The sequence below is a fragment of the Corvus kubaryi genome, unplaced genomic scaffold, assembly GCF_017639235.1.
Source record: "Corvus kubaryi isolate FWS band 111438036 unplaced genomic scaffold, C.kubaryi_AGA036_p1.0 37308, whole genome shotgun sequence".
In the NCBI taxonomy this organism is placed as follows: domain Eukaryota; kingdom Metazoa; phylum Chordata; class Aves; order Passeriformes; family Corvidae; genus Corvus; species Corvus kubaryi.
In genome coordinates this window covers 9,355,933-9,368,140 of record NW_024581096.1, presented here as the reverse complement: position 1 = coordinate 9,368,140, position 12,208 = coordinate 9,355,933, and the positions used below count along the sequence as shown (strand labels likewise).

General features: G+C 36.1%; 1 protein-coding gene across 5 annotated transcripts in view; it reads left to right on the top strand.

The window, feature by feature from the left end:
* The window catches only part of GHR (growth hormone receptor), a 151,737-nt gene extending 139,792 nt beyond the window's left edge, over window positions 1-11,945 (top strand). For all 5 annotated transcript variants that reach the window (XM_042028420.1, XM_042028423.1, XM_042028421.1 and 2 more), the window contains 4 exons: window positions 3,309-3,480; window positions 5,991-6,081; window positions 8,820-8,889; window positions 9,154-11,945. In XM_042028420.1, the coding sequence (XP_041884354.1) occupies window positions 3,309-3,480; window positions 5,991-6,081; window positions 8,820-8,889; window positions 9,154-10,113 (1,293 nt within the window). In that variant the 3' untranslated portion in view covers window positions 10,114-11,945. The remainder of the gene's footprint in view (window positions 1-3,308; window positions 3,481-5,990; window positions 6,082-8,819; window positions 8,890-9,153) is intronic.
* Window positions 11,946-12,208: the final 263 nt, after the last annotated feature.

Below are 12,208 nucleotides of genomic sequence, written 5' to 3'. Positions count from 1 at the left end.
AAAATATTTTTCTATTGTTTTTTGAAACGTCAGCTATTTAAAAAGTGCATGGTTTTTCAGTAGTCAGAACAGGAATATTTTGTTTGGTAAATGCCACCATGTCAATTCAGGTTCTTCAGAGTACCTGTAAAATTTTAATATTTATAATTATCATTTCAGAAAGAGAGAAAGAGAAAGAAAGAAGAGAGAATGAGAAAGAGAGAGAGAGAAAGAAAAAGAAAAAGGCTTTGAGTTACAATTTAATATTTGATACAAAAAGCAGATAAAAATAATGCAACAGAGATAAAACTTACAAATTGCGTAACAGACATCAAGGGCAAATTTGTGACTATGTGGATAGTCTATGAAAGTATAAAACAAAATATTTCAAATCTTTTAAGTTTTCAATTTGAAAATCACTTAACTTCTTGTGAAGTTCATTTTTTCTGTTACAGGGCAGATATTGTACCCATCTTACCTGAATGCATAGGCTAAATGCCAGTGTGTCATGGCATATTTGTATATGCAGAACTTTTCTTCAATGCAGTAAGAACATCATGTCAGAGCAGAATCCTTCCTTTGCTTTCTTATTAGTATTAACTGAGTTAGCTGGCAGAAAAAAAACCCAGATAATACTGTTACAAATTTGTCTTTAACTACGAAAGGCAAATTTAGACGATTTGAACATAGGGAAATCCTCAACTGAAACACAGTCAAACTGGTTTGCTTGCCTTTCACCTGTGAAAGACCTTGGTCCCCTCCTCACTTCTGATCCTTCTCAGTGTTAGCATTTTCTCCTTACACTACTCCTTATTAATAAGCCTACAGCCAGACAGGCCTATAATGTCTGCAACGTTTTTTGCCTAATACTTCTCTGTCTTTTCTATCTATACTGATTTAAGCTGTACTTAATATATTAGCCCCTGTTTTAAAGCCTATGAAATGAGTTAAGCTTAGGCAGTAAATCAATAGTCTTTAAAAACTGAAAATCTGTAGCTTTTCAAAAGAAAGAGTCAATACAAGTATCTCTCTAAAAATGCACATTTTTGATGGTTTTTCTTATAAGCCTTTAGGTATCAGTCTTATAAATACCGTAATAAAGCTTTGTTCTTGCTCCAGTACTATCAATAATCCCAGAATGCTTTGAGAAGAGTTCTCTGGAGAGCAAAGATTTGAAGATCAGTGTTCTTTCAGAACACAGATAAGGAATTCCGGACTGCTATACTTGCCTCAAGAGACAAAGTATTATAGATTATGTTGTACTTAAGCTGTGTATATTGTATGGTTTTGTAAGCCTTTCAGCTTAGGAGGATAAACATGGAATAATTCACTGAGACACTATCTGAGCACAAATTTCTGAACACAGTCCTGGTCTGGCCGACGACAAGAGCAAATTTCTGATTAACAGTGTTGAAGCAATGCTAGAATTTCACTCTTTGCATTCCTTGCTACAAATACTTTCTCAAATGAGTGTTGAAGCACGTTAAGAGATAAATGTCTGGTTTTACATTGTCAAGTTATACATGTCTAGTTATTACTAGTTTTTTACACAAAGGATAATCTTTGACTGCTTAAATATACCATAATGATTTGTACATATAACTAATACAAAAATTAATTTATAGTACAATAAAGTCTCTGATAAGACTTTATTGTACTAAGTCCCCCCCTTACTGAGACTTGTTTGTAATTTTTTTATATGTTTGGGGATGATTGTTTGATTTTTCTTGTATAGCCTTTATTATTTTTCAATATATTTACTGATTGAAAATAAATAACATCTTAATTGAAAGAGGATGAAACAATAATTAGTAAAGTGTTATAACAGTAAGTTATAGTGATAAGAGGACCAAAATTATTTTCTGAGAAACATTCTAAACCCAATAAAATATCCACCCTTACATAATGGGTGCTCATGAGACAAAGTATTAGTTATCTTTTATGATGTTTCTCTCTTATGACTTTTACTTGATTACTTGACTAAGAAAAGTGCTGTTCATCTATTCACTTCATGCTGAACTTTCCCCAGTCTATACATCCTGCCTCATCCAGGTGTCTTTCATAAAGGCTCTGATTTTGTATTCATACTGCTTTTTCCAAGTGACACCATTATTTGGGATGCATGTAAACTTACCTATGAAACTTCAGTGAACTATTTCTTTGTGGCTTAATAGCATGAAATAGGTATATATTGAATTTCCTTCTAATGCTTTCCAACTGGATATTCTTCACATGTTAAAACATTGGTGGTGTAGAGCAATGGTTCTCCACAATCTTATGCTCAACTACTAGCAGAGAAAAGCAGTCTGCCTCCTCCAAAATCTGACTGGTTGGTTCTAAGAACACTGGAGTCTGGAGTCACCAGGGATCAGACAACTCCAGAGAACACAGCCACCAACAGATTGTGTCTCAAGTTTAGGTTATGCAGCTACAGAGATTATAGGACTGTACTGGTGAATTGTCCTTCAAATTCCCAAAGCCCACTGCTTTCCAGATATTTTAAATCCTAGCCCATGAAGGTTTTTTTCTGGTATCATCCATGATTCTGAAGTAAGAGTAGAATATAATATCTGCCACATGAATTTCTATTTTTAGGACACTTTCCTTATTTTTTGTATACTTTTCTTGGGCTGTTGGAATTAAAATGCATATTCTTAGAGGAGTAATAGAAAAAGGGAGAAATTTCACCCATTAGGATCTCTAATGTGATTTCCCACACTGTTTGATATTCAGCAGTGTCTAAGTATGTTGCAGTTAAAATAGAAGTTTCAAAGACCAACAGTCTGATGCCAGCTCTCACACAGTCTCCGTTATCACCTTTTGTATATAGCTGAAGATTTTGGGGACCTAATACAGTGTTGTCCAAATAAAAACACTTTTAACATGCAATATGTCTGGCTATAACCATTAAACCTATAGAGAAGATTGCAGTAGTTTTAGAACTCTCCGGTTATTTTAACAATATTTTTGGCATTCTTCAATCAGTAATGTTGTGTTATAACAGTAGAAAGGATTTACAACCTGATAAGATCAGTGAAAGATGTTCACACTACCTACTTACGGCTTTTAACTGGGGGAAGCTGCCTTTCTTCGCTGACTGTATTTATAGAGCTTGGATTCTCTGCTTTTGGTGCCCTGAATCACAGAAATGCCTGATGACTACTAAGTCAACAGTAAATGGTGTGAATTTTCTCTGAACCCTTCTTGTGGTATCCTTAAAATTCCCAGTAGCAAAAACACCCTCAAATTTTTCTTTCTGAAATCAAGCAGTAGCGTAAAATTTCCGGTACAACTCGAACAAATAAATCACAGTCCCTCTGTCTTTACAGTTAAAACCCAGGCTCTCAACAATGGTTCCACTGTACTCTCTGAAGACAGCAAGAGATTATGAGATACGAATCCGATCAAGACAACGAACTTCTGAAAAATTCGGGGAGTTCAGTGAAATCCTCTATGTATCATTTTCTCAAATAGGCATTGGATGTGATCATTGTACGGAAGGTAAATAAGCAAAGTGTTTTTATAGCTGTGATTATTGTCTTTTTGGTGATGGGATGGAGGGTATTTTCCACCATGTTGTATGGTTGAATACATAGATAATGCAGCCTACTGAGAATCATATGGTGAGATTAAGAATGTTCAAGTTCCATGTACAAGTTCCAAAGCAAACTCAGCAAGATTGTTTCACAGCTCATCAGAGAGCAAAAATACGAACAGCTTTAAGAATCAGAGATAACTGCTGTTGCACATCTCATAGAGTCTAAACCAAAATTAAATCTTATATTTCATCATCTAAAATGAGCACTTCATTTGGGAAGAGAAGAATTGTGATTTCTTATAATACTGTTGGCCAAGTTGGTTTCCAGAATTATGTGCTTTTCTGATCATCCTGATATACTGTCAAGGGCCTTGAGTGTTTTTCTCATTCTTGCTTGCGACTGGTAATCATTTTAAAGTGCTGTTAAAGACAGAAGAAGAAGCAGCCATTAAGAATCACATTTTTTCTATTGAAAGAATGATATAGTGCCTTTCCCAGAAGTGTTCTCAGGTCTGAGCTACTAAATTAACTCTTCAAAATATGAGGTCTTCAGCAAGTAATTTTAACAAGCTGCTTCACTTCATTTTCCAGGGTATTAGTGAAGGTATAACATCAAACAATCTGTAACTCTTCACTTTCAAAATCTTACTATATTCTCCTTTTTAGCTCTTCCTATTACTAGTTCTCATTTCTAATTTATAGGAACAGTTAATGTTTTCTACATGTGGCATCATTTTATTAACCCCATCTGCATTAAGAGGTCAAAGTTTTCATACGAGTTAAATTAAAATACTAGGAAAATCCAGTAGGCCGTCCTACAGTCAGTTTTCTTCAGTCACTGCAACTCAGATTCTCCAAGGTGATCTTAATCCACACACCTCACACAGCAGCAGTGAGCTGATTTGATTGAGAATTTAATTTTACTTATTTGTATATCACTTTCAGGAACACAGAAATAAACTTCAGATACTTTTCATGTATTAATAATTTAAAGTCGTCTAATGCTATGTTCTAATTTCTTGAAGTAGCTGGGCATTTGCTGGTCTCACTGATATGACAATGACTTACCAAAAGAGAGACCTGTTTAATGCAGACATACCCATATAGAACTTAACTGATGCCTGGAAGCATGTCTGGTCAAAATCTGAGCTGGGAATACAGGTCTCAAACTTGTACCAGAATTCTATATTTTGTTTTTTCTCTGAAAGGTTATTTATCGTCATGTATAGCATTCTAAAGCTTTCTGTCTAGTATTCCTTGGTCCAAAAAAAAAAAAAAAGAGTGAAATTTTTATGGAAAACTTAAAGTTATGAAGAAATGAGAAAAATCTAAGACTAAAGCTAGAACAAATTTCTCTATGCTTTGTAATCTACAATGTCATATTACGCATAATGGAATCTAGTATTCAAGAGAGAAAGCATTTCATTTATCAGCATTGTTCTTCATTTCTACAGAATTGCTTTTCTCAATTAATTTCTAAATTCTTTGTAGCCATCCACAAGGTAAATAAAAGGGATATTTTTTTTTCAGTTGATTCAGTTGGTTCACAACATAATTAATCTTTAACTTTTAGAAAGAGATGTGGTATGTTTTTCGACACCACCACACTTTAGCTTTTGTGGGAGAAAAATAGTTTGCCTGTGATTCATGTCCTATTACTAAATATTCTCTCAGCCTGGATGAACAAGTAGTAGCATGTCTGTGGCATTATACACTATCAGAACTACTGATACCATGTTCCAAGCAGGCAGAATGTTCCTCATGGCTGATTTTGCTATAGGTATTATCTTTACTAAGATCTTGTTTAGATTTATGAAATCAGTCTGGTTTTGCAAGGAGTCTCAGTGGATTCATAAATGCATGGAGAGATACTGAGACCAAAAGCTGCCATGGATTAGGAATGGTACTCCCCAGTTCACTGCTGTGACTGAGACTGTCCCAAACCACACCCCGCTCACTCGGTACCCCCTTCTCCTTCCTGATCCAGCGGGATGGAGTTGAGAACTGATGACAGAAAAAGTGAAGATCATGGATTGAGATATGAATGGTTTACTGGAAACAGCAATGAGATAAGAAAACAAACAGTAACAGCAACAATATTTGTAGCAAAAATATACAAAAGAGAGGGTGGTTCACACACAGAAATGCTCACTGCACAGACAAGCAATGTCAGACAATGCCACCGCATTTTTCAACCAGAAGTCACATCCTTTTTCTTGGAAGCCAGAGAGTTCCTTTGTCTGTCCCTAGCAATGACATGAGGTGGTATCGAAGAACCTCTGAGTCCTGGCCAGAACTAGAACAAAAGCACATTTTTATTTCTGCTGAACATAGAACTTTCACATTTACGTAACAAAAATTTTCATCGGTTTTTACCGCTTTGGAATCCTCAGGTGGTAGAAGACAAGGTTGAAATTAAAGATGTGACAGTGACGGAGATTCCTGCTTATATGTTCATGTTTTGTTGTTTCAGAAGTTGAGTTTCCATGGTTCTTAGTTGTTGTCTTTGGAGTGTGTGGGCTGGCTGTAACAGTGATCTCAATCATGCTGTCTAAACAACCAAGGTAGAGAATTTTTATTTGTTGGATTTTATGTACCTGTGGCTTAAAAAAAAAAAATTTTTTTCAATTATTTCAAATCTGGGGGACTAGGAACCATTGTGACCATTTTTGTCCATTCTTGTAAACTACATAAAACTAGAATTTGTATGTATTGGGCCTTCAGCACAGGGAATCTGATTATGTTGATCTTCCTCTTGCACTGCAGAACATTTTATTCTACACAATTGATTTACTTAGGCTTTGAAGGGGGTTGGTTTTTTAGTTAATTCAAATTTTCTTAACACTATTTTTATTCACATGCTGTTCAAAAGTTTCATATAAACCTGTGTCTATATATTTTATATATTTGATTTTGTTCTTAGATCATTCCACTAAACTCTACTTCTTGAAGCCAAGGGAAAGAGCTTGAGTCATAGGGGAATATTGGTCTCTGTGGATAAATTGCGGCTTCTGTAGATAACAAGAATAAAATGAAACAAAGCACAGAATTGCATTGTTTGTAAAAATTACGAAATTGTGATATATAAAAATGAAAGAAGAAAACATACATAAAAATGACAGTCTTAAATCAATTAATCCCCTGATATGTGTGTTCAGGGATAGGTTTTGGCAGAATTCAACTTGGATGTCATACCAGTACTGTTCCACACTATGGAGCAACACCATGGTCAAGACCCAGTGCACCCATGCATGTTGTCAGTGGTCTTGTGTTTACACTTTGAAAATGAACACTAAGTAGTTTTGCACATACGAGCTAATAGTGAAATTTCATTTGACGTACTGAGATGAAAACTATATGGCGCATTTGGAGCAGATAAAAAGAAAATTCTATTAAACAATAATTTTTTATTTTAGTAGGCCCTATGCTTTGAGAGAGTTTAATTTCAGGAAGCTATTCCCTGCAATAGCATCCCAATCCCAGATTTAAGAGCAAGGCTACTGATACAATTCATGACAAAAGCTTGAGGTGAGAGAATTGGGCAATGTGCATCTGGGACCAGGAGCTAAGGTCAGCACACTGAGCAATGGGTGGCTTAGTCTCAGAAAATCCTGAGGTCTGGAGCATATCTCTGATCAGACTTTATAAATACCTTCCATGCTAATCATGAATGCTGGAAGAAGCTTTTCTCCACTGAGAAAACTTCTTCATGGGGAAAGTTTTACTGGATGGTTGGCGCGCACCCTTTCCTTCAAAACTGAAGCATTTGGTGGTGGAATGGCAATGTATTCTGCAGAAAAACAGCCTGCATAAGTTTTCCATAATGCGAAATATCCAGGCTTGGTTTCCTCCTGATTCTCAAAGATACCAATTCATATTTTCCTCAGTTTTGATCTCACAGGATCTGAACGAGTCCCTCTAGGACAGATGCCATAGGTTTAGGTCATTAGAGTTGAGAGATGAAAGCTTGAGTTATGCTAGGCTAAGAAAGGAGCACAGCATAGTTCTCCCCCCCAAATGTCTTCTCCAGGCAGTGAATGGTAAAATTCTTTGTCTTTTGCATTAGAAGCAATGCCCAGTCCTGTCAGAATACCTGATTTGTGGATTCAACTGTAAAGCACAAGCCCTAAGCTGGTACTCTGATAGCCAACCAGTTTACACTGCCTCTCCAGGGATTAGGTGGAAAATTACTGGATTTCTGGCTCTCATTAGGCGTGCTGGGCAGAACACTGAGGTTCTGCCCAAAACCAGAAACATCTGAGGAATTTGGACCTGCCATGGTTAAGCCAAAGGTGCCTAAATTTCTCTCTAGGCAGTCTTTATAACTCCTGTGACCCTCTCTGGACCTCACCAAGGTCACTAACAAGGCAGCAAAAGTAATATTTGGATTTGTATCTGCTGTTCCCACACCTTACTTTCTAAAATAGGCAAGTAACCCAGTATAAAGAGAATTCTGAATTTTCCTTTTGTTTATCTGTTTGCAAAAGAAGAAGGGAGGTTAAATAGAAGAGAAAAGCATGACCAGCTACTGTTGGATTATTATTAATGGAAAATTATCTTTCTGTTAGAATTGGAGGGGAGGGGGGAGTCGCGGGGGGGCTGGTTTGGTTTGGTGTTCTTTTTGGTCTCCTCAAAAAGAAAGGAATGCACTTTATGAAGGATTATAATAATACGTATTTCCACAGCCTGCAAATGCACAAGCAAATTACTAGTCCTTTCTCTACAAGGGTAATCCCCTGCCTTAATTATATATTACTTGTTGCACTAATGATTCAAAAAGCAGAAGTATCATAGAGATGGCAAAATATTAGACTAAATTTTTGCAGATGTTTTTCAGTTTTATTTATTATTTCTAAAGTAATTCACTCTTTCCACCAATTCCCATTTTCTGTTCCCCTATTTAAATTTATTGGGTGTATGCAAAGCTACTGTGTCCCTGAAAAAATTGTTGGGAAAATCACTGCATACTGAGGCTTGTATCAGATTCCATTGAAAAGTATGTAAAAAGGGAAACTAGGAATTCACTCTCTTTCTATACAGCATTGAACTGTCAAAGACCAGACCCCAAAACGGATTCCCACATAAATATAAGGGATTTCAACAAGGAAGCTTGCAGAAAGCTTATTTCTTAATTTGCAGTGAGGGAAAACATTACTTCTTTTCCTTAGGAGTATTTGAAATTTCATTTTCAAACATTTGGGTTTTGAACTAATTAAATATAAATACAGTGTAAGCCTGTCTTCTTTCTAACTTCCTTTAAAAAGATGACTGTCAATTAAAAGCCATAATTTTTTTTTTCCAGGTTAAAAATGCTTATTTTTCCTCCTGTTCCAGTTCCAAAGATTAAAGGGATTGACCCAGATCTCTTGAAGGTAATATTGAACTCTAAAATATACACTGGGAATCTCTGTAGTAGTAGTAGTAGCAGATGGCAACTGTTGTCCCAGGCAGAAAAGTTTTGTAGAAGAAAATTCTGATGTTGGGGGAGTTGCCACAGAATTAGTTTGCATAAAATAATTTTGAAGCCTTTTGCAATTACTACGTAGCTACAGTCACCTTTACCTAAGTTAACATTATAAAAAGGACAAGCATTTTTATTATTTCCTTTATAATTTTTTTTTTTTTTTGCTTTGCAGAAAGGAAAGCTAGATGAAGTGAATTCCATCTTAGCCTGCCATGACACCTACATGGCACAGCTATACAATGACGACTTGTGGGTTGAGTTTATTGAGTTGGACATAGAAGACCCTGATGGAAAGAACAGAGCCTCAGATACTGACAGGCTCCTGAGTGAAGATCATCTAAAATCTCATGGTTGCTTGGGAGTGAAGGATGATGATTCTGGACGGGCCAGTTGTTGTGAACCAGATATTCCAGAGACAGACTTCAGTGCAAGCGACACATGTGATGCCACCTCTGACAGTGATCAGTTCAAAAAGGCTACTGAAAAAGAAGAGGATCTCTTGTGCCTTGACAGACAAGATGACGAGTCACTTCCAAGCCTTGCCAACACAGACCCCCAACGCCAGCATGGGAATACTCAGCCTGAAAACAGCCACCCATGGGCACCCTTCGCAGACAGCATTGAGTCACCCCGTCCATCAGCCCATACCCAGATAAGCAACCAGAATTCATTGACAAGTACTGACTTTTACGCTCAAGTGAGTGATATTACTCCAGCAGGCAGGGTTGTACTTTCACCAGGGCAGAAATCCAAGTTGGGGAGAGCACAGCATGAAGGCTGCACAGAGCAAGACTTCACCATGGACAACACCTATTTCTGTGAGGCAGATGTGAAAAAATGCATTGCTGTGACTTCCCATGAAGAGAATGAGCCACATGTTCAGGAACAAAGCTATAATGAAGATGGTTACTTCACCACAGAGAGCCTTACCACTACTGTTGGCAATTTTGGAGCTTCAACAGCAGAACCCCCAAGTTCAGAGATGCCTGTCGCAGACTATACGTCAATCCACATCGTTCACTCTCCACAAGGCCTTGTGCTAAATGCAACTGCGCTGCCGGTGCCAGACAAGGAATTCAATGTGTCTTGTGGCTATGTGAGCACAGACCAGCTGAACAAAATCATGCCATAGCTCTTTTTTGATGAGGTGTGTAGTGTTTCACAGCAGAGAGTCAGTTTTGGGCTTGTATGCTGAAACCAAAATGAAGTCTAAAAGTTTTTCGTGGTTCTTATAATTTTATCTGAAATGTTGCAACGTAAAATATAAATCAAAATATTCCTATTGTGTTCTGTAAATATTATCTATGAATTTGTCTTGAGGCTGTTTTGTCTTGTTCTTGTGGGTGTTGATTTTTGTGAAATTAAACATTGAAATTACTGTTTAATATACAGTAAATTGTGCATTTTGATAAAGCTAAAAATCAGGTGGTTTAAAGTCTAAGAATTTAGAAAAAACTGCTGTTGGCAGAGATCTTTATATCAATAATTGGGAACTGATCATATAGGTGAAAACACAAAAGTAGCTTGACTAAATAACACATCTGTTTTGATTTACATAAATTGGTAAAATATATTTTAATACTTTGGTCATAAAACCATAAATGTTTTCTATTACACTACACACTGTAATTCAATTATGATGACCCATTTAAGTAATGTAATTGCTGCAGTCCTAAAAAGGAGTTTTCTGTTTTATAAAATTTTGTTCACAGCTAAAAGAAAAAATAGATTTTTACAGAGCCATTTTATACCTCCAAAGAAACCCATAGAAAAATTTTGAAATATTGTAGGAACTTAAAATTAACTGATTCTTTTACTTTCTTATGGTAACTAGTAACATGCAATTTAAAGTTCCGTGTAAAATTTTAAAATATACAGAATACTTGGGCAAATTATTCTGTTCTTCATCAGATTCTAGTTAATGCTAATAATAATATATTTTTTATAACCAAAATTTTTTTGTCCACAGTATTAAACACTGTGCAACTAAAATTTTATTGAAAATTTTTGAGCACATGTGAATAAGCTCTGATAACTTAGCAGCATAGTATCTTCATATTTGACCAACTTCTGAAGCCCCTCCACAGCCAAAGGTATCGCTACACTTACTAGTCTGTGCCACATAAAGTCTTGATAAAAATAAATAAATTAAGGACTTCAGAAGTTAGCCAGCAGTTAACTTTTAAAGATATAATAGGATTAAAATACTTCAGTGGAACAAGGGGATCAAGTGCAGTATTGTTCAAACGTGGTTTTCATTTTTGCAGCCTAACAGCATCTCCTCTGACCGTGTTAGGCGGACTTTCAGAAAGAAAGGAGAGAAAACTGAAACTCAGTGAGGAAGCTCTCTATGTTCTTGTGTATGTTAAGAAACTGATAGAGCTTTGCAATTAATTATTATTGTTTCAGGAGTTACCTTCCTAGGCCATGGTTTCATCACAGCAGGGTTCTTCTTAGAAAGCGAATAGGAACATTCATTTCTTTACTCTGACCTGAACAGAAGTGTATGATGTGCAGCAAATTCAGGTCTTGCTTATGATGTCTCCAACTGAACTCACTGATGCTCTTTTTGTGACCAAGTGCTACACAACTGGGCCCAACTACTGGGTGGGATTTTTAAGTTTAGCACGTACTTTATGATAAATGTGCATTAGATATTCTGCTAATTTGCTGCTATAATTTTCTAACAGCTACATTATTTAGTTTCATATAAAATTTCATAGATGATAGACACTATTGCAAGTAATGCCTATGTGTGTGTTTGAAAGAAGTTTCTTACTCTGTTTCTATTGCCAAAAATAGTTAAATACCTCAGTCAAACTCAGAATGTCATTTTGGTACTTTTCTGGTCACACAAGCCATGATACACCGGTCAGAAGATGTGTCTTTCAGTTTCTATTTAATTTTCTCTATGTTAGTGTTTTGTTTGTTTTTCTCAAAGTTTAATAAATGTATTGTCTTTGATCTGTCTGGACACAATGTGGTTTTTTGCAGGTAATTAATCTTTTTTTAACAGAAAATAGAGATTGTGTTAGGAGAAATCTAGTATTTCTCATTGAATAAAGCATAATGCCACTTTCCATAGAATAGAAACAACAGAAACAGTGTTTTCACTGATGAATATGTATGGAGAGATAGGACATATTGCACCCAGAGCTCGCCAAGACGTGTTACCAGTTTAGCAGACCCGTTTACCTGCTGCTGGAACATCCTGTGATTGGCAGGTT